This window comes from Heliconius melpomene, chromosome 19 (genome assembly GCF_056956725.1).
Source record: "Heliconius melpomene rosina isolate 202511_hmr_F chromosome 19, ASM5695672v1, whole genome shotgun sequence".
Classification (NCBI taxonomy): domain Eukaryota; kingdom Metazoa; phylum Arthropoda; class Insecta; order Lepidoptera; family Nymphalidae; genus Heliconius; species Heliconius melpomene.
The window spans coordinates 11,819,236-11,844,807 of record NC_140407.1 but is presented as its reverse complement, the minus strand read 5'-3'; the positions used below and the strand labels follow the sequence as shown (position 1 = coordinate 11,844,807).

Below are 25,572 nucleotides of genomic sequence, written 5' to 3'. Positions count from 1 at the left end.
TGGGTAGCTTACTCTCGCTAGGGCGTTGACTTATAATGGGCTTACCTGTCTCCAAGGGCCTAACGGCCTACCCTTTCCTTTTGTCCTACTTCCTTAGGCTAGTGCATGTAATGAAATTTATAAGTAGTTCACAACCTTAAGTTGTGCTGCAGAAATAATATTGAATTGATATTTTAATAGTAGCATGGTTTTAAATTATTCAGTTAAGGTGAAATTATGTTTATCTACAATAATGTATAATGTTTCAGAGGGAAAATATTTAGTATTACCATCTGGTGAATTACATATTCGTGATGTCGGACCTGAGGATGGTTACAAATCTTACCAATGCAGAACGAAACATAGATTAACCGGAGAAACACGTTTATCTGCAACTAAAGGACGCCTCGTTATTACCGGTAAGTTGAAAACAATCACAGTAATAATGGTGATGCGCAATCAAGTCATTCTATTGTAAAATATTAATAAATTGACTGTAATTAATTATCTTTTTTCTTTATAAAATATAATAACAAATGAGTTGATAGCGCCTCAAAAATTCTATACATTCATTACATATTTTTATTAATAAATGTCATTAAATTTAAAATAATATATTACATTTAGATAGCTATATAGCGTATAGTTTTAATTTTAAAATATTACACATAATAGATGTTGTCACAAGAAAACACTTAACTTTTTATTTATTGATTTAGGATTATTTGATTCTTTGTTTTAGGGAGATATTTTCATATTTTTTTTAAATACAATATTTTATATTACAAATTTTTATGCTGTTGAAAGTATCTCGCCTTCAATATTTTTAATATTTTGAATTATATTAAAATTATAATCTCATTTTCATATTATATAGTAATCTCATATTTTTATTATTTGTATAAACATATTTATGGATGATCTTTACTTAACGTTATACGAACTTGAGATTATAATCAGTTATCATATAAGTTACTAAAAAAGTTTGTAAATATATACAAATTATATTTACTATCTTTTTTAACTAGAACCTTGCCTGAATGTTGGGATAGGGTACCCTGCAGAGCCATCATTTTTTATTTCTTTTATTAATTCTGAAAAAATATTTGTTAGAGAGTTGTAGGGTTTATCAGGTCGTATATTTGTCGTTTAATTTGTAATGTCCATTCTTCCTATGTCGCCTTCTCCCAACATGTTCCCTAGCAAATCATAAGGGTGTCACACATTTCAAGTTTTGCAGATCTACATTTTACCGGTAAGATTGTTGATGCTAATTGCATTTCACATAATTCCTCAGAGCCAATAGGCCGAGTGCCACCTAAATTCTCTACTACTCAAGTGGGTGCGATGTTTATAACCAAGTTGGACTCCACATATTCGTTACAGTGCCCAGCTCAGGCTTTTCCCGTTCCCGTGTTCAGGTAACTTCTACGAAACCTTGGGCTTCTCATTATATTATCTGAAATCAATTTTAGAACCGGTTGGACGAGTCTCCCCTAAATTTGCTACAATATTAACGGGCACAATGTTTGAAGTTAGGAAAAACCACAGTTATGCACTTCAGTGCCCCGCTCAAGCGTTCCCGATCCCACTATTCAGGTAAAATATTGAAAACTACCCGTACCGGCGTACATATTATCGTTACTCTTTAGAACCCGTTGGCCGAGTATCCCCAAAATTTGCATCTGTTGTTATGGGGACTATGATTGGAGTGAAGAAAAATTATTCATTCGCTTTACAATGCCCTGCTCAAGCGTTTCCAGTCCCAATTTTCAGGTGATTATGTCTCATTTGTTATTTTGTTGAATTTATTATATGATTACAACACTTTGCTTCAGAACCAATGGGAAAAGTCTCTCCGAAGTTTCCAACTTTAGAAAAAAGTCGACTTTTTAATTTCGATAACAATCAAACTTTGTCGGTTTTATGTCCCGCGCAAGCATTCCCTGCCCCAATGTTTAGGTAAGATTCATAAAAATATCGTTTTGATATAGAACTAATTCGTCTATACGATCTAATGCGTTATCCAATACGTCATTTACCCTTGTCTCGTAAACAGAACCTATGGGCAAAGTATCACCGAAATTTCCGTCAATAGAAACTGGACGCAGTTTTAGTTTTTCTTCGAATACCTGTGTGACTCTACTTTGTCCGGCTCAAGCTTTTCCAACTCCATTGTTCAGGTATTTCATTTATATATTTATAAACTTATGTTCTTAGAGCCAGTTGGGCGAGTTTCACCCAAATTTCCTTCGATGGATAGTTCAAGAAGTTTTAGCGCGATGTGTAACGCAAGCCTAACAATATTATGTCCAGCTCAAGCGTTCCCAGTCCCACTATTCAGGTAAAATAAAATCGATAGGTACATTTAATTAATAATTTATTCATAGAGCCTGTGGGTCGGGTTTCGCCTAAATTTACCACTACTGACAAAAGTCGTGCTTTTGATGCAAAGGAGCGTGAAAATGTTACGATTTTGTGTCCCGCCCAAGCTTTTCCTGCCCCAGCTTTCAGGTATATTTTATTGTTAAATATACTTTATGCTCTTAATTGTTTCTCTTTAGAGCCAATGGGTAGCGCAACTCCAAAATTGGCATGGAAAATGATCGATATTACTGAAGCTTCGATTCATGAAAGTTGTACACTCCTTTGTATAGCACAAGGCTTTCCTGTCCCAATTTTCAGGTAACAGTGTCATGTCAATTTATGCTCTGCTGAATTATACTATGTTTGTAAATAGAACCTGTAGGCAGAGTTTCACCGAAGTTCCCTACTATGGATAATGTTAGAGGCTTCAGCACAATTATTTATTCAAGTGTGACATTATTGTGTCCCGCTCAAGCGTTCCCAGTACCTTTGTCCAGGTAAATTTATAAATATTAAAGAATTTATATTTTCTTTTAGAACCAATTAATAGTGCCCCACCAAAAGTTCCGACTAAAACGATAGAATTTGTGGAATTTGCTCTGAACTCCAGTATTACATTACTTTGTTTGGCCCAAGCGTATCCTGTCCCAGTATTTCGGTGAGTTCATTGTTATGACGGCGCTTAAAATCTGTTTAGTAAAATCCCTAAACTATAACATAGGATTTTTTAAATAAATTAATAAAATTATTTAGATTAATAGGCTAAATATTATATATTACATTTTAGAACCAATTGGCTCCAAAAGCCCCTCATTTTCAAGTGGCTCCAAACTAGCCTGGTTTGAAATGTCCGCCTTGCAAGATTTTGCTCTTTTGTGTCCAGCGCAAGGGTTCCCTGTCCCACTTTTTAGGTGAGAACTAATGAACATTTTCGCACACTTTCAGAACCTATTGTATCTAAACCCCCTACATTATCAACCGATGATAAGTTTGCTTGGTTCATAAACAGACCTATAGAAAATCACTTGGCCTTACTTTGTCGAGCGCAGGGATATCCTATACCTTTATACAGGTATATTACTTATCTACTATATAATCTTACGTGTATTTGAATTCTCAATTTTAGAACCAATCGGATCTAAGTCACCTACTTTTTCGACTGATGACAAATTATCCTGGTATGTAAGAACAGTTGGTCAAAGTTTAAATCTATTGTGCCCGGCGCAAGCGTTCCCCGTACCAGTTTTCAGGTGATTAAATAGAATATATATTTCTAATTATAGAACCGGTCGGCTCTAAATCCCCTACATTCTCTAACGATGTCCAATTTTCTGGAATTACTCGTAAAACTGGTCAAGATTTTGCACTTTTATGTCAAGCTCAAGCTTTTCCTGTCCCATTATTCAGGTAAGAATACTACTGTGCAATATTTTTAAATATTTAAATTAATATTTAACGCAGAACCTATTGGATCTAAGGCGCCATCGTTTTCACTGGAATTTAAAAGTACTACACTTACCAAAACATCCAAACAAGCACTCACATTACTTTGCCAAGCTCAATCTCATCCTCCTCCTGTATTCAAGTGAGTGCTTCGTAATATTTGTTTTTTCTTTTACATTTTTGTCCAGAGCCTGTGTCGGCCAGAGCACCTACATTCCCTACTTCTGCGTCTTCTTACAATTATGATATTGAAGCAGGCTCTGGAGGTTCCGTTCTATGTCAGGCACAGGGATACCCTCAACCAATGTTCAGGTGGGTATTTCCAGATCACTTTTATGGTACTATAAATATATTTTTAGAACCTATCGGCGCAAAAGCCCCTTCTTTTTCTACTGATTCCAAGGGCAGTATATTCATTCGGGAAACGGGGCAAAATTTCGCATTACTATGTCAAGCACAGGCATCTCCTATTCCTATTTATCGGTAAGTTCAATGAATATTGTTTTCCTTCTACAGAACCCGTTGGTTCGAAACCACCAACCTTTCCAAATGATTTAACCTCTTCAGCGGTTACGAGACATAAGGATCAAAATTTTTCAATGTCATGTCAGGCGCAAGCATTTCCGTTACCGATATTCAGGCAAGTATCTCAAATTTCAGGTATTTGAGATTACTATTTATTCTCGGGGCAAACTACACAATTAGTTACAGTTGACGTATGATTTCGTAAAATAAATTAAACTTATTATTTTTAAATAAGTTTTCATTATGCAGTATTGGTTTTTTAAGTTACGAATTTAATTAATTCTGTATTTAGCTTTTATTGCGAACTTATTTTTTTTATGTTTATCTGTATTTTTTGTTTATTTTCCTGGCCGACTTTTTGTATCTCAATTAAGGTTATTTTCTGCAGAGCCAGTTGGATCGAAGGCTCCATCATTTTCGTCTGAATCCGCTCTTTCTTCTTTAAAAAGGCACGAAACTCAAAGTTTTGCTCTTCTTTGTCAAGCCCAAGCTTTTCCTGTACCAATATTCAGGCAAGTTTCTTATTTTACGCAACTTTCCTGATAAATATTCTATCTAAAATTGTAGAGCCAGTGGGTGCAAAATCTCCAACTTTTTCATCTATGGGAAGCATTTTTAGAAAACGTATTGGACAAGGCTTCGCACTCCTTTGTCAGGCTCAAAGTTACCCTGCCCCGGTGTTCAGGCAAGTGTAAAAACTAATGTCTGCATCTATTTTAGTAATGTTTTCATACTACAGAACCTGTTGGCTTTAAAGCACCCACGTTCTCGACGGATTCTCGTAGTAGTACTTTCATAAGAACCCTGAACCAAAATTTTGGATTATTATGTCAAGCTCAAGCGTTTCCTGTACCTATATTCAGGCAAGTTTTCTGTATTTTATATATTTAATTACTTATATTTGCCCCTTAGTTGTTTTTTAATATATCAATTAAATGTTATCATATTTCTAAAGCTATAAGTAGCTTATTTCTTCAGAACCTATTGCCAGCACTGCGCCAAGTATTACTTCAACACAAAAAGCTGCTGTTCATTTCTCTCAAAATACTTCATTAGCTCTCTTGTGTCCAGCGCAAGGATTTCCTGTACCAATATCAAGGTGCGTTTATCAATTATATTGAATATTACAGAGCCTACAAATAAAATCGCACCTCGAAGTGATAAAAGCCGTAAATTTGAAGGCGGTGAAATATTTTTAGTTTCCAAAACAGATTCTGTATATCTTACTTGTGAAGTAGCCGCTTTCCCCCCTCCGATATTTAGGTAAGTTTAACTACTACATAAGACAGTTAGAAACATTAACTAACAAGGTTCTACTCGTTCGTGGAAATCTCTAAATAAATTATAAAAGTCTCTGTCGTTATTACAGAGCCAACAAATAAAATAGCACCTAGGAAAGATTCTACTAACTTCGAAGGTTGGGAAGTTTTCTGCGTGCCCCAAAATGGTGTAGCATATTTGAAATGTCAAGTAACCGCTTTTCCGGTTGCCGTTTATAGGTAAGTGTAGGTCTTTTTGTCATAGTCGGTTTACATTCCAGAACCATCGGGTAGGACGAGACCAAAAGTTACGGGTGATGGACTTAATCGTCAAATAGGGCAGGGTGCGCAAAGTCTAGCCTTACTTTGCGAAGTGCAAGCTTTTCCAGCACCATTGACAAGGTACGGCTTTACGTCGCGTCGTGTAAGTCGGCCGTTGGCATCTCACGCATTCATATTTCACGTAGAATCATATCATCACAATGTATTGATATGCGTGTTTATTGCAGTCTGCTGCGCCACGCGAGACATGAAAACGTGATGAACCGCGGCCGGCTTTTTTACGATCAGCCAAAGTAACGATTGAGCAACGTAAGCACCTCCTGGTAAGTGACAGGTGTTCTTGCTTTCATTCAGACGCTTTAATCTTTACTTTGTGCTTCACGTGAACCGTAGCTGTGCTGTCTGTCTAATGACCCTATTCAAAGGTCAATCTCTAATTCCAATGTCGATTTTATGTCAGCTTATTTTAAGGAGTGCTTTTAAATAAAAAAAAATATTCATTTTTAAAATTGATTTTCGACGGTTTTTTATCATGGTCTTCATAAAAATACATCCTTTTTGAGAAATTGGCTAGTCTAAATTTGCTCTGTGGGCTAACATCGCTTGTATTTCTTCGCATTTTGTATCAAATATTTCAATCGATAATTTGTACAATAAACATTCATAGTATTTGCTAAACTTATTTTCCCATTTTTTCGGGTTTAATTTCAAAATATATTAATACAGAATATTAGATTGATATTTAGGTATTTATTAATGACTAGTATGTTACTTTAAATTGGCCTTTGCATTAAACTAATTCTCAATTGTTACAGATGGTATAAATTTATCGACGGCTCTGCACGAAAACAACCAGTTGTCCTTAATGACAGAGTAAAGCAAGTATCAGGTACCCTTATCATTAAAGAGGCGAAAGTTGAGGATTCAGGAAAATATTTGTGCGTTGTTAATAACTCTGTTGGAGGTTAGTACCTGCCTGCTATATAATAAAAATCTAAGGATAAATAAATAATTTCATTTTAAGGTGACCTTTGGTACCAAAAAATATAGGAAAAAATATTTTTAACCCATTTCTAGTAACAGTATGAACGTGTAGCCAGAAAAAATAAATAGCTAATAGTGGTCAAAATGTTGCAGGTGAATCTGTTGAAACTGTATTAACCGTGACTGCCCCATTGAAAGCTACAGTAGAACCCGCCACCCAAACAGTTGACTTTGGACGTCCCGCTGTGTTTACCTGCAGATACGAAGGCAATCCCGTTAAAACCATTACATGGTTGAAAGATGGAAAGGATATGAACCATCATGACTCCATTCTCAGGTATATAATTTTTTGGATATTTTTGAAATGATTACAATTTACAAAGTTTATGTTGGTTATTTTTATGTATTATCTAGGATACAAAATCGCTCAAAAATCTTGATAATGTATAAAGTTCAATATTTCGTGAAATAAAAAGTTTTACTATATACGACTTTAATGCGGCTTCGTCTGCTTAAACGCCTGCTGTAACCTTTTTATCTTACAAATTCTTTACATGAATCGTAGCTTATGTGTCTTATTCAATGTATACACTGTATTACAGTAAAATTTCATCTGAATCCGTTCAGTAGTTTTTGCGTAAAGGTACTACAAATCATCTATTCTTAAAAACCGGCAGTTTTATAATATTAGTATAATATATTTTAGAATTGAATCTGTCAAAAAAGAAGACAAGGGAATGTATCAATGCTTTATCAGAAACGACCAAGAAAGTGCCGGCGCAAGTGCTGAACTGAAACTTGGAGGGCGATGTACGTATTAATGATGCTACGCTTCTAAAATATCAGTTATGTAACTTCAATATTTTATTACACAATGAGCTCTTTGTGTAATAAAATCCTAAAAAAATTGTAACCGTAGGTTATCATAATTTTTACCAATTAATTTGACTAATAATTAAATTATTACTGTTTACAATTTCAGTCGAACCACCCCAAATCCGTCATAGCTTTGGTGAACAAACTCTGCGATCTGGACCATCTCTTCGTCTCAAATGCGTCGCGTCCGGCAATCCCACTCCCGATATCGCTTGGCAGCTCGACGGTGATAAACTTAATAGTGGAGAAAGATTGCAAATTGGTCAATTTGTTACTGCTGATGGAAATGTCGAATCTCACTTGAATATCTCATCCGTACACACGAACGATGGAGGATTATATTCTTGCATAGCATCTAGCAAGGTGTGTATTAAATAAATATAATATGATATTTTACAATATAATGTTCTATTAACATATAGCGACATGCTCGCGGCATCGCTCGCTTTAACTACATAAATATATACTAACTAATCTGATTTACTATAGTACTCTAATAAAATATAATTTGAAAGATAAAAATAAAAATAAAAATTAAAAAAAATAAAAATAAAAATTTATATTGACAACTAAAGTTTCAACCAATTCAATTAAACAGTTATTTATTAGCATGTTTGTCAAAAACAATAAATAGATAACCCTGCAAACAAAATACGTAATTATATCCTATAGCATGGTAGGCAGAAAGGTCCTAGGGGTAAAATACTTGTTGCTTATTGAGTGACAGAAATCAACGATAAACTTGGTCTTATTACCAAAGTAACGAAATGAAAATAAGTCATTCCACCTACAGGGAGTCGCCCGCGCCGTGTTACTGCCCGCCGCCCGCGTCGGCATCTCTCATATTTTCAAAAAGAAATATAATCAATCTTCTCTGCGTTGAGTTCCGCCACTCAACACCCAATGCCTCGAAAAATTTGCGGAAAAAGTGGGGAATGGAGTGTCTTACATTAGATTCGATCTGCTTACCCTACTCTAGGTATGGGACACAGCGTGAAGCTGATCAATCAACCGTTTAAATTTCCTCCTGTTACTTTTCAAGGTCGGCAGCGCATCACACTCCGCTCGCGTCAACGTGTACGGCTTGCCCTACGTCCGCCCCATGAAGAAACGCCCCGTCGTCGCCGGAGACACTCTCATCGCGCACTGCCCCGTTGCCGGATACCCTATTGATTCTATTGTATGGGAACGTGACGGACGGTATGTTATAGAATATTACATCTATCTTTTAATGCTAGCCCACTGAGAGGTTTGTACCAATTTCATGCATGTAGGTGAGCAGGAAGAACAACTTATACAAGTTAGACAATCAAGTTTTCCGGCGTATCCATTAATTTCATATGAGATTGGCTATAAATATAAGTACCAGTTTTCAAATCTTTTCATTTGTACTTATAAGATCTCATTTCTTCCAAATTTCATAATTTGATGCCAAGAGGAAGTACCAAAAACAGGGTAGGTTTTGATTACGCGGGAAATTTCATAGAATATGTGACAAAAACAAAGCATAAACGTTTTGATTAAGTACTCGTACGTTGACCTAAAAATGTAATCTTCTACCGTGTTACATGATTATATACCTAATTTTAAACCTAACATTAGGTATATAATTGTTTGTTGAAGAAGCTCTTGAACTTGATGGGAAAAGGGACAAAAAGGGGCCTATTTTGGAATATTCTAGAACGTTCGAGAATATTATGACGTCGTACGGTCACATGAAAAACTGTTAACTAATTAACACAACCTTGTTTATAGGTAATTGTATAGCAACGCTTCTTTTACTAGTCAAAATCAACCGAAATTATATGAATTGCGACTTATCGATTGAATTAAAATTCGTATTGAATCGAGACTCTCAATCAATCTTTCAATATTCTCAATTTGAGACCCTTTCCAAAAATGACTGTAAAATACTCTATTCAAATATTTTTTTATGTGAAATTTCAGCGTGCTACCAATCAACCGCAAGCAGAAGGTATACCCCAACGGCACCCTCGTGATCGAAAATGTAGAGCGGACGAGCGATCAGGCCACTTACACATGCGTCGCCAAAAACTCGCAGGGCTACAGCGCTAGAGGCGCACTCGAACTCCAAGTTATGGGTAAGCAGTTATATTATTCACAATGAACTGGAGTTAAGAGGAAATTTAATCAGATATCAAAAATCTTCGATCTTCACGATCATTACTGAAGTTTTTTATTTGTGTTTATTTTACTACTATACATATTAATGGAAACCAAACATTGTAAAGATGTTATTATTGACGGTTCATATAATAATTGTGACTTGCAAAGTGCTCGAACACCGGGTTTCCAAAAATATATATATTTACATATATTAACTACGAGGTTGTACTGATTTACCATTTCAATACACAGATTAACGAAACTATAATATATGTATAATATATTTACATTAATTAACACAATTTAAGATAAATTAATTTATTACTACATCCTCTTAGCTCTGGGTGCAATAAAATCCTTACTATTTTGTCAAATGTGATTTTTGGAGGGAATTTTTTTGTTCTTTTATATAACATATATGTGGATTTCTCCAAATATCACAACTTTTTTAAGATTTTATGTAAATATGCAATTTTTTATTAAAATTTATATAGAAATAAAAAGTTGCACTTCCATAAAATTACATTTGATTATAAATAAAAGAGTTTTTTACTTCCTGCTTAAAAATGTATAGCCAAACCACACGTACTATAATTTTTTTTATAAAATAGAAGAATAAAAGTGTGTTCTCTTTCTCTCTTATTTAATAAATTTAAAAAAAATTGTGCAAGTCAAATGACATTTTACAATTTTTTTGAGGATTTCTATGTCATATCATATTTTAATTATAATTTATAATATGATGTTTTCACTTTTACAGAAATTCAGTTATAACAACATTTAATTATATCATTCAGAAAAGAACTTTTACTTATGTCATAACATTTTGGAGCAGTAAGCAATATTACTGAGTATGTCATATCATATACCTAATTAAGTAACTGTTGTTACCAGTCAATAAGCCTAATTTATAGTTGTTAATATATTACTCAGTGGCTCTTTTAAAGTAATGTCACGAAGTTTTGAGTTAAATATATAATCTAGTAGCCAAAAATGTATAATTGTGTTAGCCTTGTATTAATAATTTAATTTCAATCTTAATGAATCTGTTAGGATATCGGATAGTATATCTACAATATTGTTTTTAATAATTTCGTTAATAGTCTGGAAAAAGCATTGGATGACTAACTTACTAGTGATGTCTATATCAATTGTCTAATTATACTGTTTTTAAAATGAGTACTTCGTGACTTTACTTTACTAGTTATAAGTCAGCTAATATTTGTTTTCTTTCAGAGACGGAATAACCATTTTTTTAGCGGTTAGCGGTACGATTTACTTTACTTCAAAATAGGTTATTAGAGTTTATGCCCGCCAAAGCTACAACACTTGCCACACACGCTCCTGTAAATAGTACTTAAATTAGATTTTTATTCAGTACCCCCACAAATATTGCCATTCGAATTTGGCGACGAACCCGCTAATGCCGGAGACATGGCATCGATATCCTGCGCAGTTAGCAAAGGCGACCAACCACTAAATATTACATGGATTTTCAATGGCCAAGTTGTATCAAAATTTAATGACCTTGGAATTATACTCACAAACGTCAATAGAAAGACGTCCATTCTAAATATTGATTCCGTTAACGGAATCCACAGGGGCACATACTATTGTGTGGCGACAAACTTCGCTGGCTCTGTCAACCACAGCGCGTTACTAGAAGTTAACGGTACCAGACCAAATGAATTTTAGCTTTTTTGTAACATTTTGTTTTATATAAAAAATACATTTCCAAAAACCACCTATACCTAATGAAAAATCATTACTCTTAGTCCCGCCACAAATTACTCCGTTCGAATTCGGTGAAGAGATTCTAAATGAAGGTGAAACTGCATCAGTTTCGTGTGTAATGAGCAAGGGAGATCTTCCTGTAGCCTTTAAATGGTTATTTAATGGAGAAGAAATAAGAATCCATAATAATCTTGGCGTCGTTCTCACTACTATAAGCAAGAAAACATCAATTTTAAATATTGAATCTGTCAATGCTGTTCATCGTGGATCGTACACTTGCGAGATCAGGAACCAAGCAGGCCAAATAAATCACACTACTGCCCTTAGTGTTAATGGTTCGCTCTTTTCTATTCCTTTTTTTTTCTTTAAATGCTTTTCTATTACTACAGTTCCTCCTCAAATTTTACCCTTCGAGTTCGGTGATGAACCCGCTAATGCTGGCGATACGGCTTCAGTTCAGTGCGTTATGAATAAAGGCGATTTACCGGCTAGCTTTTCGTGGAGTTTAAACGGGAGAAAAATTTCACAAAGCAATACTCTGGGTATCGTAATTGGAAGCATGAGCCGGAAGATGTCTATCCTAAATATAGATTCAGTCAACGGAACCCATCGAGGAATATATGTGTGTCACGTTGAAAATTTAGCTGGACACGTCAACCATAGTTCGACGCTGGAAGTTAATGGTCATCTATTTAAATTTATTGAATTATTTAGCCACTTATCCCGTTTTATTAATATTTAGTTTCTAGAAAAACAATTAAGTGTAGCTTATTGGTACAGTTTTACCCCAAATCCATCCCTTCACGTTCGGTGACGAGCCAGCCAATGCAGGTGATACTGTCGGAATACAATGTATGGTAACAAAGGGCGATACACCATTAAATATTACATGGTATTTAAATAGAAACGATGTGTCAGCCATTAAAGGAATAACAGTAACCAAAATTGGCCACAAATCAAGCAGTCTGTCGATAGATGCAGTGTCCTTCATACATACAGGAGTATATACTTGCTATGTCATGAACCGAGCAGGACACGCTAATTATTCGACAGAATTAATTGTAAATGGTAACTTAAAACTTTTATTGACAAAAAAAATTAATGATCAAATGCTTTTTCTATTTGGACAGTTCTATTTCAAATCCCTTCCTTCCTTTAAAGTTTTTCCTATCGTTTGTAAAGCCACTTCAAGCATATAAACACTTATAATCATATCAAATAATTGAAATAATATCCTGTGAATAGTTGTACCGCAGGTAACGCCATTTGATTTTGGAGAAGAAATTTTAAATGCTGGTGACACTGTCTCACTCACATGTACAGTAGGAAAAGGTGATCTACCTCTAAAAATATTTTGGCAACTTAATAATGAACCCTTAAGTACCGGAAACGGTCTTTTTATAAATAGAAATGGAAAAAGAATATCCGTTTTAAGTATTGAAAATGTGCAACACGAGCATATCGGCAATTACACTTGCATTGCGGAAAACGAAGCGGGTCGCAGTAGTCACAGTGCAATTCTCAACGTAAATGGTACTTTTAAAACGAAATATCAATGCCGCTTATCTTTTAGCACGTCATCTGATAAGTATTTATAATATTTTAAGTTTTAAATATATGTTCGCAGTCCTATTCCCTATAAATTATTATATACATACCTATATACACTATAGAACATACATACGTACATTTTTAACTATACATATGCAAGTACATATGCTACGTTTGATTTAACTACAAAGTACACCATATATAAAGCATTTTTCATACATTGATTATATTTTTCTTAGTTGCTCCTCAAATTATGCCATTCGATTTTGGTTCCGAGCCTTTGAATGACCAAGAAATGGCTGTAGTAGTTTGCTCGGCCACCAAAGGCGACCTGCCCTTAAGTATAGAGTGGTACTTCAATGGGACACCTTTAAAATCTAATATCAATGGGATTTTACTTACAAACACAAAACGAACAAGTCAACTGGCTATTGAATCAGTTTCACATTACAATCAGGGCAATTATACGTGTGCCGTTAAAAATCAAGCTGGAACTACCAACCACACGTCTGAATTATATGTGAACGGTACTAAGTTGGAACTCCTTATATTACGCTTTTACATATTTTGCTAATTACTTTCCATAATTTCCTGCCGCAGTCCCTCCACAAATCATGCCCTTTGAGTTTGGGGAAGAGCCGGTAAATGCACAAGAAATGGTTCTTGTTACGTGTACAGTTATGAAAGGTGATCAACCTTTAAAAATTGAGTGGTATTTTAATAAAAAAAAAGTTGCTACTGGCGATCAAGGAATATATCTTCTAAATAGTAAACGTGCAAGTCAATTGAGCATTGAATCAGTTACGCATCAAAATCAAGGCAATTTCACTTGCGTTGTGACAAACCCAGCAGGCTCTGTGAATCATACAGCCCAACTTTATGTAAATGGTACATAAATATTTCCTTAGCTTGTTATTGTAGTACTAGTATAGATATGTGTTGCTTCTTCCTCTTCCTAAGTAACTTTGGCGGGTCATAAAAGTAAAAGATATAAAATATACATCAGATTAGCGTCCATAAAGTGTACCTAAGAAATACGAGTTGTATTCCAGTGGCGCCAATTATAACACCTTTTGAATTCGACGAATCCGTGTTTTTCGGCGAGGGTGTTCAAGTTATGTGCCATGTTCCAAAAGGCGATAAACCGTTAACATTCAAATGGAGTTTCAGTGGAGGCGATGTGAGTTTGTTATCTGGGGTGACGATAATGAATGTTGGGGACATGGGTTCAGCTCTCATAATACCTACTGTGACGGCAAAACATTCTGGCAACTATACATGCACTGCATCTAATATTGTCGCCAAAGCTAGTCACCATGCAACACTAAATGTCAAGGGTACTTGCTCTCGATGAAAAATCTGTGCTTTACATGTTTTGTTGTTCCCTAATCCTATTTTAGAAATATTAATTAATATTACAGTTGCGCCTATTATATCCGCATTTGAATTCGATGAAGCTGTTTTTTATGGAGAAAGCATACAAGTTATGTGTCACATACCAAAAGGAGACATGCCTATTAGATTTACGTGGCTGTTTCGAAATAGACCTCTAGAAAAAAACGACGCAGTTATTGTAACTAAAATGGGAGATAGAAGTTCAATTTTAGCTATTCCGTCCGTATCAGAAAGAAATACCGGCAACTACACTTGCACTGCTTCTAATATGGTAGCAAGCACAAATCACACAGCTAAATTAAACGTACAGGGTACAAGAATATCAAATTTATCTTAAATTTAAATTTTAGTTTGTTTATTAATTTCTCCCACCAGTTCCCCCACATATAGTTCCATTTGAGGCTGAAGAGCCTGTATTTGCCGGCGAATCAGTACAACTAACGTGTCACGTTTCTAAAGGCGACACGCCTGTTACTATTTCTTGGAGTTTTCATGGGAAAGAATTATCTTCTCATGAAGGAATTATGACTACGAAAATTGGTCAACGAACATCGCTTCTTACAATTCCTAGTGCTACGGCTAGTCATAGCGGCGAATATTCTTGCCATGCTCAAAACCAAGCTGGACTAGCTCTACATTCAACTACAGTTAATGTCCACGGTATCTCGTATTTTCCATATACAGCGCTTGCTCTGCCGCACGCTGCACGCTTGCATATAAGATAATAATATTAGCTTTATGGATTAACAGTATTACCATACATCGTACCATTTGAAGCGGATGAATCAGTATTTGCTGGTGAAACTGTTCAACTTAACTGTCACGTTTCGAAAGGAGACTTGCCTCTAGACATCAAATGGCATTTTCATGGGTTTGAAAATACATCATCGCATCTAGGCATTATGACTACTAAAATGACGTCGCGTACCTCTTTTTTATCTATTGCCGCGGCTAGTGCTGGTCATAGCGGCAACTATACCTGCGTAGCCACCAACAGCGCTGGTTCCACTAATCATACCACTGTCCTTAACGTTCATGGTCAGTTTCATTTTTCACATTATCATCCATTTTATGTTCGTCACGTCTTAAAGATATATTAATAGAAGCAGCATGAATTCTATTTTTATATCTGTATTAAAAAATGCGAGCTTATTTCTTATTTTATGTTAATCATACCTTTATTTTTCACATTTAAATTTTATTTGATATTTATAGTCGTACCGAATATATTGCCGTTTGACGTTGATCAAGCCTTATTTTCGGGAGAATCAGTACAAATGATGTGCCACATATCAAAAGGAGATATTCCGTTAGAAGTATATTGGAAATTTAATGGACAAACACTGTCCCGCGAATTAGGAACTTTTACTAAGGTTGGAGAACGATCATCCGTTTTAATGCTTCCGTCTGTAACCGGTGCACACAGTGGAAACTATACATGTATTGCAAAAAATCGCGCTGGTGTAGCTTTCTACTCTACTATACTTAAAATAACTGGTACATAATTAAACGTAACTTATATCATTATTGCATATGGCTTGCTACTTATAATTATTTCTATTTTTTTAATATCCAAGTAGTTTAATCATTTTATTTTTAATTACAAGTGGTTCCATATATTATCCCGTTCGAAATTGAAGAATCCATATTTGCTGGTGAATCGGTCCATCTTACTTGCCATGTATCAAAAGGCGACCGACCGCTTCAGATTACCTGGAGTTTTCAGGGACTTGAGATACCTTATCATAACAATATGGGCGTAACTACAACAAAATTAGGGGAAAAGGCGTCTGTTCTTAGCATTCCTACAGCAATGGGTCAACACAGCGGCAACTACACATGCACAGCCAGTAATAGAGCTGGGCGCACCCATCACTCAGCTCTTGTCAACATTCATGGTATTAGATATCGCCCTTTTCTTTCCTTTAGAGTTCTGAACGTCATAGAAAAATCATGCACGTTTAGATTTAATTTTAGCGTTCTCTTTTTGTTATTTTTATTAGTTCCACCCCATATTATGCCATTCGAAATTGAGGAGTCTGTCTATTATGGAGAATCTGTCCAAATGACATGCCATGTTAGCAAAGGGGATCGGCCAATTTCCATTTCCTGGACTTTCGAGGGTCAAGATCTTTCGACAGTTACGGGAATCAAGACATTGAAGATAGCAGATCAAACTTCCTTTTTAACTATTGCTTCAATAACTGGTGCACATAGTGGCAACTATACATGTATTGCAAAAAATAAAGCTGGCGAACATAGATATTCAACACCTCTACATGTTAATGGTATTTTAGTTCAAATGTCCAAAAGTCCCAGCATGCTCTCTATATATATATATATATATATATAACTAATATATTATATATTATTTTATTTGCTCAGTCGTCCCTCACATCAAACCCTTCGAATTGGACGAGGCCGTATTTTCGGGAGAATCCGTTCACTTGGATTGTCATGTTCCAAAAGGCGATATTCCTATGAACATTACATGGAGTTTTCAAGGTCAAATTGTAACACGTAGAATGGGTGTTAAAATGACTACCTTAAGCGAACGGGTCTCAGTGTTGGATATACCATCAGCCTCTGGGATGAACAGCGGCAACTACACTTGTACAGCCACCAACAGAGCGGGAACTGTTGACCATACAGCCACTCTTAACGTAATCGGTATTAAGTCAATAATGTAATAATCAGATGTTGCTTGCTTATTGTTTAGTTCCTCCCGTGGTCCAACCATTTACATTTGGAGAAGTGGCAATGAATTCTGGACAAGTCGTTACCGCAGCTTGTTCAGTTATCGAAGGTGACCATCCGCTCCAACTTCGGTGGCTATTTGAGGATGAACCTATAAAACCAAGATCGGGGGTAACAGTATTTAATATTGGAGAACGAAGCGCTATTCTTAGTATCGGTTCTGTTATGCACAATCATGCTGGCAACTACACCTGTGTCGCAGAAAATGAAGCGGGAGTACATTCGCACACCGCGGTATTAATCATAAATGGTGCTTAAATATGCCCCTTATAGAACTGTTCCAAATAATATTTTTATATTATTATTTACTTCTTTTATGTTTATTTTTAAATTTATATTATTGGATTTGTACAGTAAATAATGATATTCTTCCAGTACCCCCAAACATACTACCATTTTCATTTGGTGAAAAACCTGCAAACGTCGGAGAATATTTACAAGCGGCGTGCACAGTTAATTTTGGTGATCTCCCTCTTACGATAACTTGGACTTTTAATGGCCAATTAATATCTCTAAGAAATAATGATTATTCGATGACAAATTCTAAACGTAGTAGCTTACTTATTATCGAATCTGTTGACGCAAAACATGCTGGTTCATACATGTGCGTCGGGGAAAACCGTGCCGGACGTACTACACACTCTGCAGATTTAGTCGTATACGGTTAGTCGTAACGTTTAGTGTAGATTCTTATAATTAGTGATTTAGATAAAGTTTGTTTCAGTTCCTCCTAAAATTGCACCATTCACTTCCGGTCCGGAACCGGCTTTCTTAGGCGACTACTTTGCTCTGCAATGCATTATAACTCACGGTGATCAACCAGTAAAAATAGAATGGACAATAAACAATCAGTCGGCAACTAAAATTCCTGGAGCTCGTGTCAGTAGCATCGATCGGAGAAGTAGTGTTCTTACTATTGAGTCTGTGGAGGCTAAACATGCAGGCGTATATAACTGTACAGCGAGTAATACAGGAGGCGTCGTATCTCACACTACGGAGTTAATTGTAAAGGGTGCAGTACATTATAATAAAAAATATTTCACCTCTCTTTTTCTTATATAAAATTGTGTATCTAACGCTTCAATATAAGATATTTACTGTCCCAGTTCCGCCCCTGATAGTACCGTTCAATTTCGGAGAGGTGCCATCCAATCCCGGAGATGCTGTTGTAGTAAATTGCGTTGCAACAAAAGGGGACCTGCCTCTTGAAATTTCCTGGACATTTAGCAGCGAAACAGTTGATTCAAGTTTACATCGAGACATTATGACCACTCCGTTAGGGCCTAGAGCCTCTGTCCTAACTATCAACTCCGTGAGCGCAAACCACCAGGGCAACTATACGTGTATTGTACAAAATGCGGCTGGTCGCGCAGAACATGCAGCTACATTAGTCGTAAATGGCATGTTTCAATTTTTTTTTCAAAATTATACAATTATAAAGGGAACTAACATCACCATTAGCACCGATAAATTATTATCCAATCAACCACACTCAGACACTCTCTAATAATATCTCAATTTACTAACATTGCTTGTGAAAAATTGATTTAATCCGACCGTCTATGGTTATTTTCAGTATTGCCTCGCATAGTTCCATTTGCATTTGAATCTCCTCTTTATGCGGGACAGGCAAGTCAGGTTACTTGTTTGATTTCTGAAGGCGATCTTCCGCTAGACATTCAATGGTACTTCAAAGAACGTCCTTTAAAAGAAATGGTGGGTGTCATGGCCACCAAAATCGCACAAAGAGCATCACTTCTCCTCATCGACCCAGCAGGATGGTCTCACAGCGGCAAATACGTATGCGTAGCGCGCAATGCCGCTGGTTCTTCCAACTATTCCGCCTCATTAGAAGTACACGGTATATACTTGTATAAACCATCAAACCCTCACTCCTAGCACGGAATAGCTTTGCATAGCATATTAAATGCTTATTCGTATATAGTTGTCGTCAAAGTATCGACTAGATTAATCAGCTGTTTACACAAGTATTATATAAAATCCTAATTAAATATGAATTCGTGCGACATAGGAAAGCATTAGCTTAGGACATGATCGTTAATAGGAACCGGCTGCGGCTATCATCGACTAAACCATTTCTTCTTCCAATCCCACCATGCATATTGCTATGTCCTGAACCCTACCATATCCTGTAATTCCTACCTGTTATTTATTTACTTTAATTTGCATTGTTGGATATTTGGTTGTTTTGTACTGTCATGCTTGCTTAAGTAATGTTCTATCATTCTGATTATTTTAATTAAAGTTTGTATAAAAGATTATTGTATAAATACAAATAATTATCGTTTATAGGTGTGGAATGAAAATGAGTGATGGAACATTATTCATTGTATTCGTTATTTAACAGCTTTTTAGGTTTTGGTTTTAACAATATTTTTTTATTTATTTGTTTGTTAGTATTTAGTTACTCGCTTAATTGGGGTTAATTTGCGCATACTATTAATGTTCTATGAAAAAGCTTCTATAACATTAATTTTAGTATTCATATAAATTCGTTATTAATATATATTACAGCCAAAAAACAGTAATTACATAGACTTGTCATAGTAAATTCTTACAATTTGAAATTGATTATTTAGAAATAATACAAAATCAATGATTATTTTATTGTGCTAGATGTAAACAAATTTTACATAATTGTTAATAATAGTAAATTGTTAAATATAGGAAACATTATCAGTAACATCTTAAAAAATATATATTTATCTGACTGGTTGAAACTGTTCACGGAATAAATCGTTGTTCATTATCAGCAATAACGCTACTCAATCATTTTGGCTATAATATGTACATATTTTAATTTATCATAAAATTATTGATGAAAATTTAATGTTATAGAAACTGTATTTAGATGATAAGTGATCTTTAAAAACTCATATTTATATTTTTCGAAATTATCTTGAAATATATTAAATTAAAAGATTTTTGATTAAAAAGACTTTTGTTATATAAAACAATTAATAATATGAAAAGTGTTAAAAAAAGTGATAAAGTTTGAAAAGAAGTAATAAAATTTTTACAATTTTCATAACAAGAAAAAATAAATTTTTAAAATTTTAGACCATGTCAAAATCTACTAAACAGATTAATAAATTGTCGAAATTAGTGTATTGCAAAAACAATTGAACGGAGGATTTCCTCAGAGATAAAATAGAAACATTGTCCTATATAGTTTATAGTTAAAGCATGCATTGTGAAAGTAAAGAAAAAATATAAATCATTCTTATGAAGTGGTTATATTTTAGTTCCTCCTCGTTGGATTTTGGAACCAACTGATAAGGCATTTGCCCAAGGATCTGATGCTAAAGTTGAATGTAAAGCCGATGGATTCCCTAAGCCTCAGGTTACATGGAAAAGGGCTGAAGGTGAGTTGACAAATTTTATGGAATTTATATTATTTTTTAAAAATGTTATTCTTACATATATATTCGGGTTATATATTAAAATGTCATATTATACATTTTAATATATAACCCGAAGTCGGCAACTTCTATTGCGTAGAGTATAAAATTTTAAATCGATTGCTTCCCGTTCTTTTAAAATTATTGAGAAATCATATCATGGTGTAGGAACCTAATGTTCCAAAGTTTGAGCTTTCTCCTATTTTGTATTATTTGTTGATGACTTAATAAAAAATCGCAATAAAAAAATAATTAATCAACCGATAAAAGAGTTTTAAAAATCATTGTTTGAATGTTTATTTGATGTGTTTTTTAGTATCATAGATAATTTTTAAGGGTTCAAATAATCAATTTTGTGAAAAACATTGCATATTTTATATTTCTAGGGGATACACCCGGCGATTACAAAGATCTTAAGCCAAATAACCCTAATGTAAAAGTTGAGGATGGAACATTGACTATTGCGAATATTCAAAAGACGAACGAAGGCTATTATCTATGCGAAGCTGTAAATGGAATTGGATCAGGATTATCTGCTGTTATTCTTATTAGTGTACAGGGTGAGTTTTTAAAATATGAAATATTGCAACGCCTGCATATACAGTATAGTATAGTATAGACAGAAAGTGTTAAGAATCTCCACTTTCCGGTTTCTGCCTATTTTAATTTTAGGGTTCCGTACCTTTTAAGAAAAAAAGAACCCTTATAAGATCACTTTGTGGTCAAATTTAAATTATAGCCTTATAAAATAGGCAAAATTTGGTATTAAAGTCGCTAATTCAAATGCGGTATCAGATGAAAGGGCTCTGTCTAAGCTAAGCTTAAATTTCAGAAACAGCTCGAGACCTTCTATTATTGTATGAAACCCTCGGTGGGCAAACCCGACTCGCTCTTGTCCCGTTTTTTATATGTAAAGATAATTATTTTACTTAGTATGTACCTTTTCACTATTTCAGCCCCACCACAATTTGAAATTAAAATGCGAAACCAAACTGCCCGCCGAAGCGAACCAGCTGTTTTACAATGCCAAGCAAAAGGTGAAAAGGTAATTATGCAATTTAATTTTATTTGTTATAATTATAAATTTATTTACTTGGGTAATTTTTTAAAAATATTATTTATAAAATATCATTTCACATTGCAGCCAATCGGAATCATCTGGAATATGAACAACAAACGCCTTGAACCCAAATCTGATCCACGATACACTATTCGCGAGGAGATTTTACCCGGAGGAGTGGTGTCCGACCTTAGCATCCGACGTACCGAACGATCTGACAGCGCTCTCTTCACCTGCGTCGCTACCAACGCCTTTGGCTCTGATGATACTAGCATTAATATGATTATTCAAGGTAAGAACTTTATTTACTTATAATACAGAACCAATTTACGTGTGAACGCTGTGTCACTTTATACATAAATACTCGTCTGTACTGTCAATCATATGGAAGTGTGTTTTACATTTATTTTATTAATTTACACTCTTTCTTTATATAAACTATAACTATGCACGTTTCTGCCACACTTTTGCAAAAAAGGTTACAAAATTATTTCTTCACGTGTACTAAATTTATAGATTATGCTATTAATTCCTCATAAATAATTATGACAATTTCAATAAATGCAACCTTCATACTTTCAGAGGTACCTGAAGCTCCCTATGGATTGAAAGTACTTGACAAATCTGGAAGGACCGTTCAACTTTCTTGGGCCGCCCCTTATGATGGAAATTCACCAATCAAGAAGTTCCTTATTGAATACAAGCGTGCCAAGGGAAATTGGGAAAAGGATATTGATAGGTAATTCTGATAATTGTGTAACATTAATTATTATCATAGTATGTTTTAGAAAAAATATTCTTTTCTATCATATTAATTTTTCTTTTTCCAGAGTTCTCGTACCAGGTGACACGACTGAAGCGGGAGTATTTAGCTTGAAACCGGCTACCGCTTACCACATCAGGATTGTAGCTGAAAATGAACTAGGAACCTCCGAGCCATCTGAAACTGTCACAATAATTACCGCCGAAGAAGCGCCCACTGGAATGCCACAAGACGTCAAAGTTGATGCCGTCGATAAACACACTCTTCGTGTCACGTGGAAGCCACCTCAACCTCATGACTGGAATGGCGAACTTCAAGGGTAAATTATATTACCGATATAAACCTACTTTTACGACATTTCCAATTTTCGTATTCTATGATATACAATATTTACTTATCTACTGATTGCAGATACTATGTAGGATATAAACTGGCGTCAAGCAATAAATCTTTTGTATTCGAAACTGTTGACATCTCGAAGGAATCCGGAAAGGAACACCATCTTGACATTTTTAACCTGAAGTAAGCCTAACAATAAATTACATTAACTCTACATAATCTACATTTCTTTCTGTAATCCTAAAAAATGATTGTATTTTTAGGACATACACCCAATACACGATCGTAGTACAGGCTTTCAACAAAATGGGCTCCGGTCCGATATCTTCCGAAGTACGTGCCTATACCGCAGAAGGAGCCCCCTCAGCCCCCCCTCAAGACGTGCTTTGTACCACTCTTACCGCGCAAACTATTCGAGTTTCATGGGTTTCACCACCTCTTGCGGCTGCTAACGGACTGATTAAGGCATACAAAGTAGTCTATGGCCCCAGCGAAACGTGGTATGGTAAGTCACGCTTTGCTTAAAAGGAGATAAATTGAAACATCACCAATATAAAAAATAATGAGAGGTATCCTCACTTATATGAAAAGCTTTTATTATATAAAAAAACATAATATTGTAATCAATTATGTATATCTATTTAATCAAATTATGTATATCTATTTAATATCTCCTCAATAAAATAAATAAAATAACAAAAGTATTTATAATGTAAGATAGAAGGATTTTTTATTAATATAATTGTATATAACAAACAGAATATAATAAATAAAAAAATGTAATTCGATATATATTTCAGATGAGAAGACCAAGGACACTAAAATCACTGCCAGCAGCGAAACTATTCTCCACGGACTTAAGAAATTCACCAACTATTCAATGGAAGTTCTCGCGACCACCAACGGAGGAGACGGCGTCCGATCTGCACCTATCCACTGCCAGACTGAACAAGATGGTAAGTATTAATATTCTTAGTACCGCTCTCCGTTCTCTATTTGCCGTCCAATCTTGAGTGTTAAATCTTTTATGTTTATTTTATTTACCTTAACTTTTTTAAAGATAATGATATTGTTTTTTTACTTACTACACATTTTTTATTCTTTTGAATTTTATGATTATTATAAAGTAAAACTTGAAATAAATTAGTTATTTGTTGTTCCAACAGTACCTGAAGCACCTCGTGCAGTAAAAGCCTTAGTTATGGGAGCAGATTCTATTCTCGTATCGTGGAGACCACCAGCGCAGCCTAACGGTGTCGTTACTCACTACAATGTATATACGCAAGCCCAAAATGCTGAACCTCACCCAAATAAGGTAAGGCGCACCGTCCAATTTTCGATAGTTTACGTGTCGAGTGGTGGAAGACAAAGCCGTACATTAAATAATATAAGTACCTTACGTGAATAAATTACGCTTTTTAATATAGTGGACTGTGTTTCATATAAAATATATATTAATGAAATGACAAACATTCCCCTGAGTGCCAAGACACTATGTTCTCTCTGCCCACCCACACGTGAAGAACGCGTGATGCTAAAATTAATGATTATTTTTTAAGCAGTGTTTACTGTGTTTATATTTTTTTTGTTTCATTTTGGCTGTTTTAGGTACCCGCTTCTCAAACAAGCTACTCCGCTACAGACCTGAAGGCCGGCCGTTATGACTTCTGGGTGACTGCTTCCACTATCATCGGAGAAGGACAACCCTCAGCTACCGCCTCCTGTAGCCCAAGTGACAAAGGTAATTTTAATTATTTATGTAGAATAGTTTTTTATTTTATTTTATTATGTAGAATAGTATTTTTTTACTTTAACATAAAACGAATATTTCAAAATATTGATTGGTCTATGCTTCCTTTACAAACATTTTTAAAAACTGCATATATTATTACACAACGGGAATACTAATCGGGAATAAGTAAATAGAAAAAACCAGTGAAAATAGCCATACCTAAAAAATATACGTAATCTTAATATTTTATTAAAATTATCTGATATTTACATAATGCAATACATTATGCAAATATTTGATAGGACATATCCTATCTAGTACTTTCAAATAAGTAATTAAAAAAGTAATACTACAATCAAAATATATTTTCAGTGCCCGCAAAGATTGCTTCCTTTGATGAATCATTCACTGCTACCTACAAGGAAGATGTTAAATTGCCCTGCCTCGCCGTTGGTGTTCCCCCACCTAATATTATTTGGAAGGTAGTATATCATCCTGCTTGTATTTATTTATTTTTTTTACTTTTAACTAAAGGCAGCGGCAGAGACGCCTAATCTTTTATTTCTTTTTTAGCGTCATGCTGTATGTGTGAGGAAACCTGGGAACCTAGTGTTTAAACATTTCCGTTTTCAATTTCTTACGAGTTTTTGAGGCATTGCGTATTGACTGAGCGGAACTCAAAACGCCGCGCTTTGCCTTGCTACCAGAGCGATCATTAAATATTTTATTGCCCCAAGTGGAAATCGAATCCGTTGGATGTTGATGGCGATGTTCCGTTATGCTATTTTGAGTTTCTGATAAAATAGGCATTGTCTTTTTTATAATTAGATAAAGAAAATACAGGGTTTAATAGCATTTATTTTAACTATTTTACATTATAATTATTATGCTCTTGGGAAATTAGAGGGTTTTTGAGAGAATTTATGAAGAGAATTTATGAAAGTAAGTATCAGTTATAAACAGAACGCTATTTTTGC

At 34.8% G+C, this 25,572-nt stretch overlaps 1 protein-coding gene across 50 annotated transcripts in view; it reads left to right on the top strand.

The window, feature by feature from the left end:
• Nucleotides 1-25,572, top strand: part of Dscam1 (Down syndrome cell adhesion molecule 1) — a 61,349-nt gene that overhangs the window by 21,234 nt on the left and 14,543 nt on the right. For 9 of the 50 annotated variants that reach the window (XM_085203711.1, XM_085203674.1, XM_085203726.1 and 6 more), the window contains exons 6-26: nucleotides 249-398; nucleotides 5,445-5,577; nucleotides 6,671-6,819; nucleotides 6,993-7,176; nucleotides 7,546-7,649; nucleotides 7,822-8,078; nucleotides 8,758-8,915; nucleotides 9,663-9,817; nucleotides 18,386-18,679; nucleotides 20,546-20,665; nucleotides 21,088-21,261; nucleotides 21,658-21,746; nucleotides 21,846-22,053; nucleotides 22,344-22,500; nucleotides 22,592-22,843; nucleotides 22,936-23,046; nucleotides 23,127-23,368; nucleotides 23,664-23,819; nucleotides 24,030-24,178; nucleotides 24,472-24,604; nucleotides 24,968-25,077. In XM_085203711.1, coding sequence (XP_085059837.1) covers nucleotides 249-398; nucleotides 5,445-5,577; nucleotides 6,671-6,819; nucleotides 6,993-7,176; nucleotides 7,546-7,649; nucleotides 7,822-8,078; nucleotides 8,758-8,915; nucleotides 9,663-9,817; nucleotides 18,386-18,679; nucleotides 20,546-20,665; nucleotides 21,088-21,261; nucleotides 21,658-21,746; nucleotides 21,846-22,053; nucleotides 22,344-22,500; nucleotides 22,592-22,843; nucleotides 22,936-23,046; nucleotides 23,127-23,368; nucleotides 23,664-23,819; nucleotides 24,030-24,178; nucleotides 24,472-24,604; nucleotides 24,968-25,077 — 3,485 coding nt within the window. Of the gene's footprint in view, nucleotides 1-248; nucleotides 399-1,276; nucleotides 1,401-2,883; nucleotides 3,005-3,133; nucleotides 3,258-3,629; nucleotides 3,754-3,807; nucleotides 3,932-3,977; nucleotides 4,102-4,148; nucleotides 4,273-5,292; nucleotides 5,414-5,444; nucleotides 5,578-5,683; nucleotides 5,814-5,854; nucleotides 5,976-6,670; nucleotides 6,820-6,992; nucleotides 7,177-7,545; nucleotides 7,650-7,821; nucleotides 8,079-8,757; nucleotides 8,916-9,662; nucleotides 9,818-11,617; nucleotides 11,912-11,965; nucleotides 12,260-12,356; nucleotides 12,645-12,821; nucleotides 13,110-13,366; nucleotides 13,655-14,548; nucleotides 14,834-14,897; nucleotides 15,183-16,129; nucleotides 16,421-17,654; nucleotides 17,943-18,003; nucleotides 18,292-18,385; nucleotides 18,680-18,855; nucleotides 19,141-20,545; nucleotides 20,666-21,087; nucleotides 21,262-21,657; nucleotides 21,747-21,845; nucleotides 22,054-22,343; nucleotides 22,501-22,591; nucleotides 22,844-22,935; nucleotides 23,047-23,126; nucleotides 23,369-23,663; nucleotides 23,820-24,029; nucleotides 24,179-24,471; nucleotides 24,605-24,967; nucleotides 25,078-25,572 lie in introns of those variants that run through there. The other 41 variants (XM_085203718.1, XM_085203724.1, XM_085203719.1 and 38 more) reach the window with 35 other exon arrangements.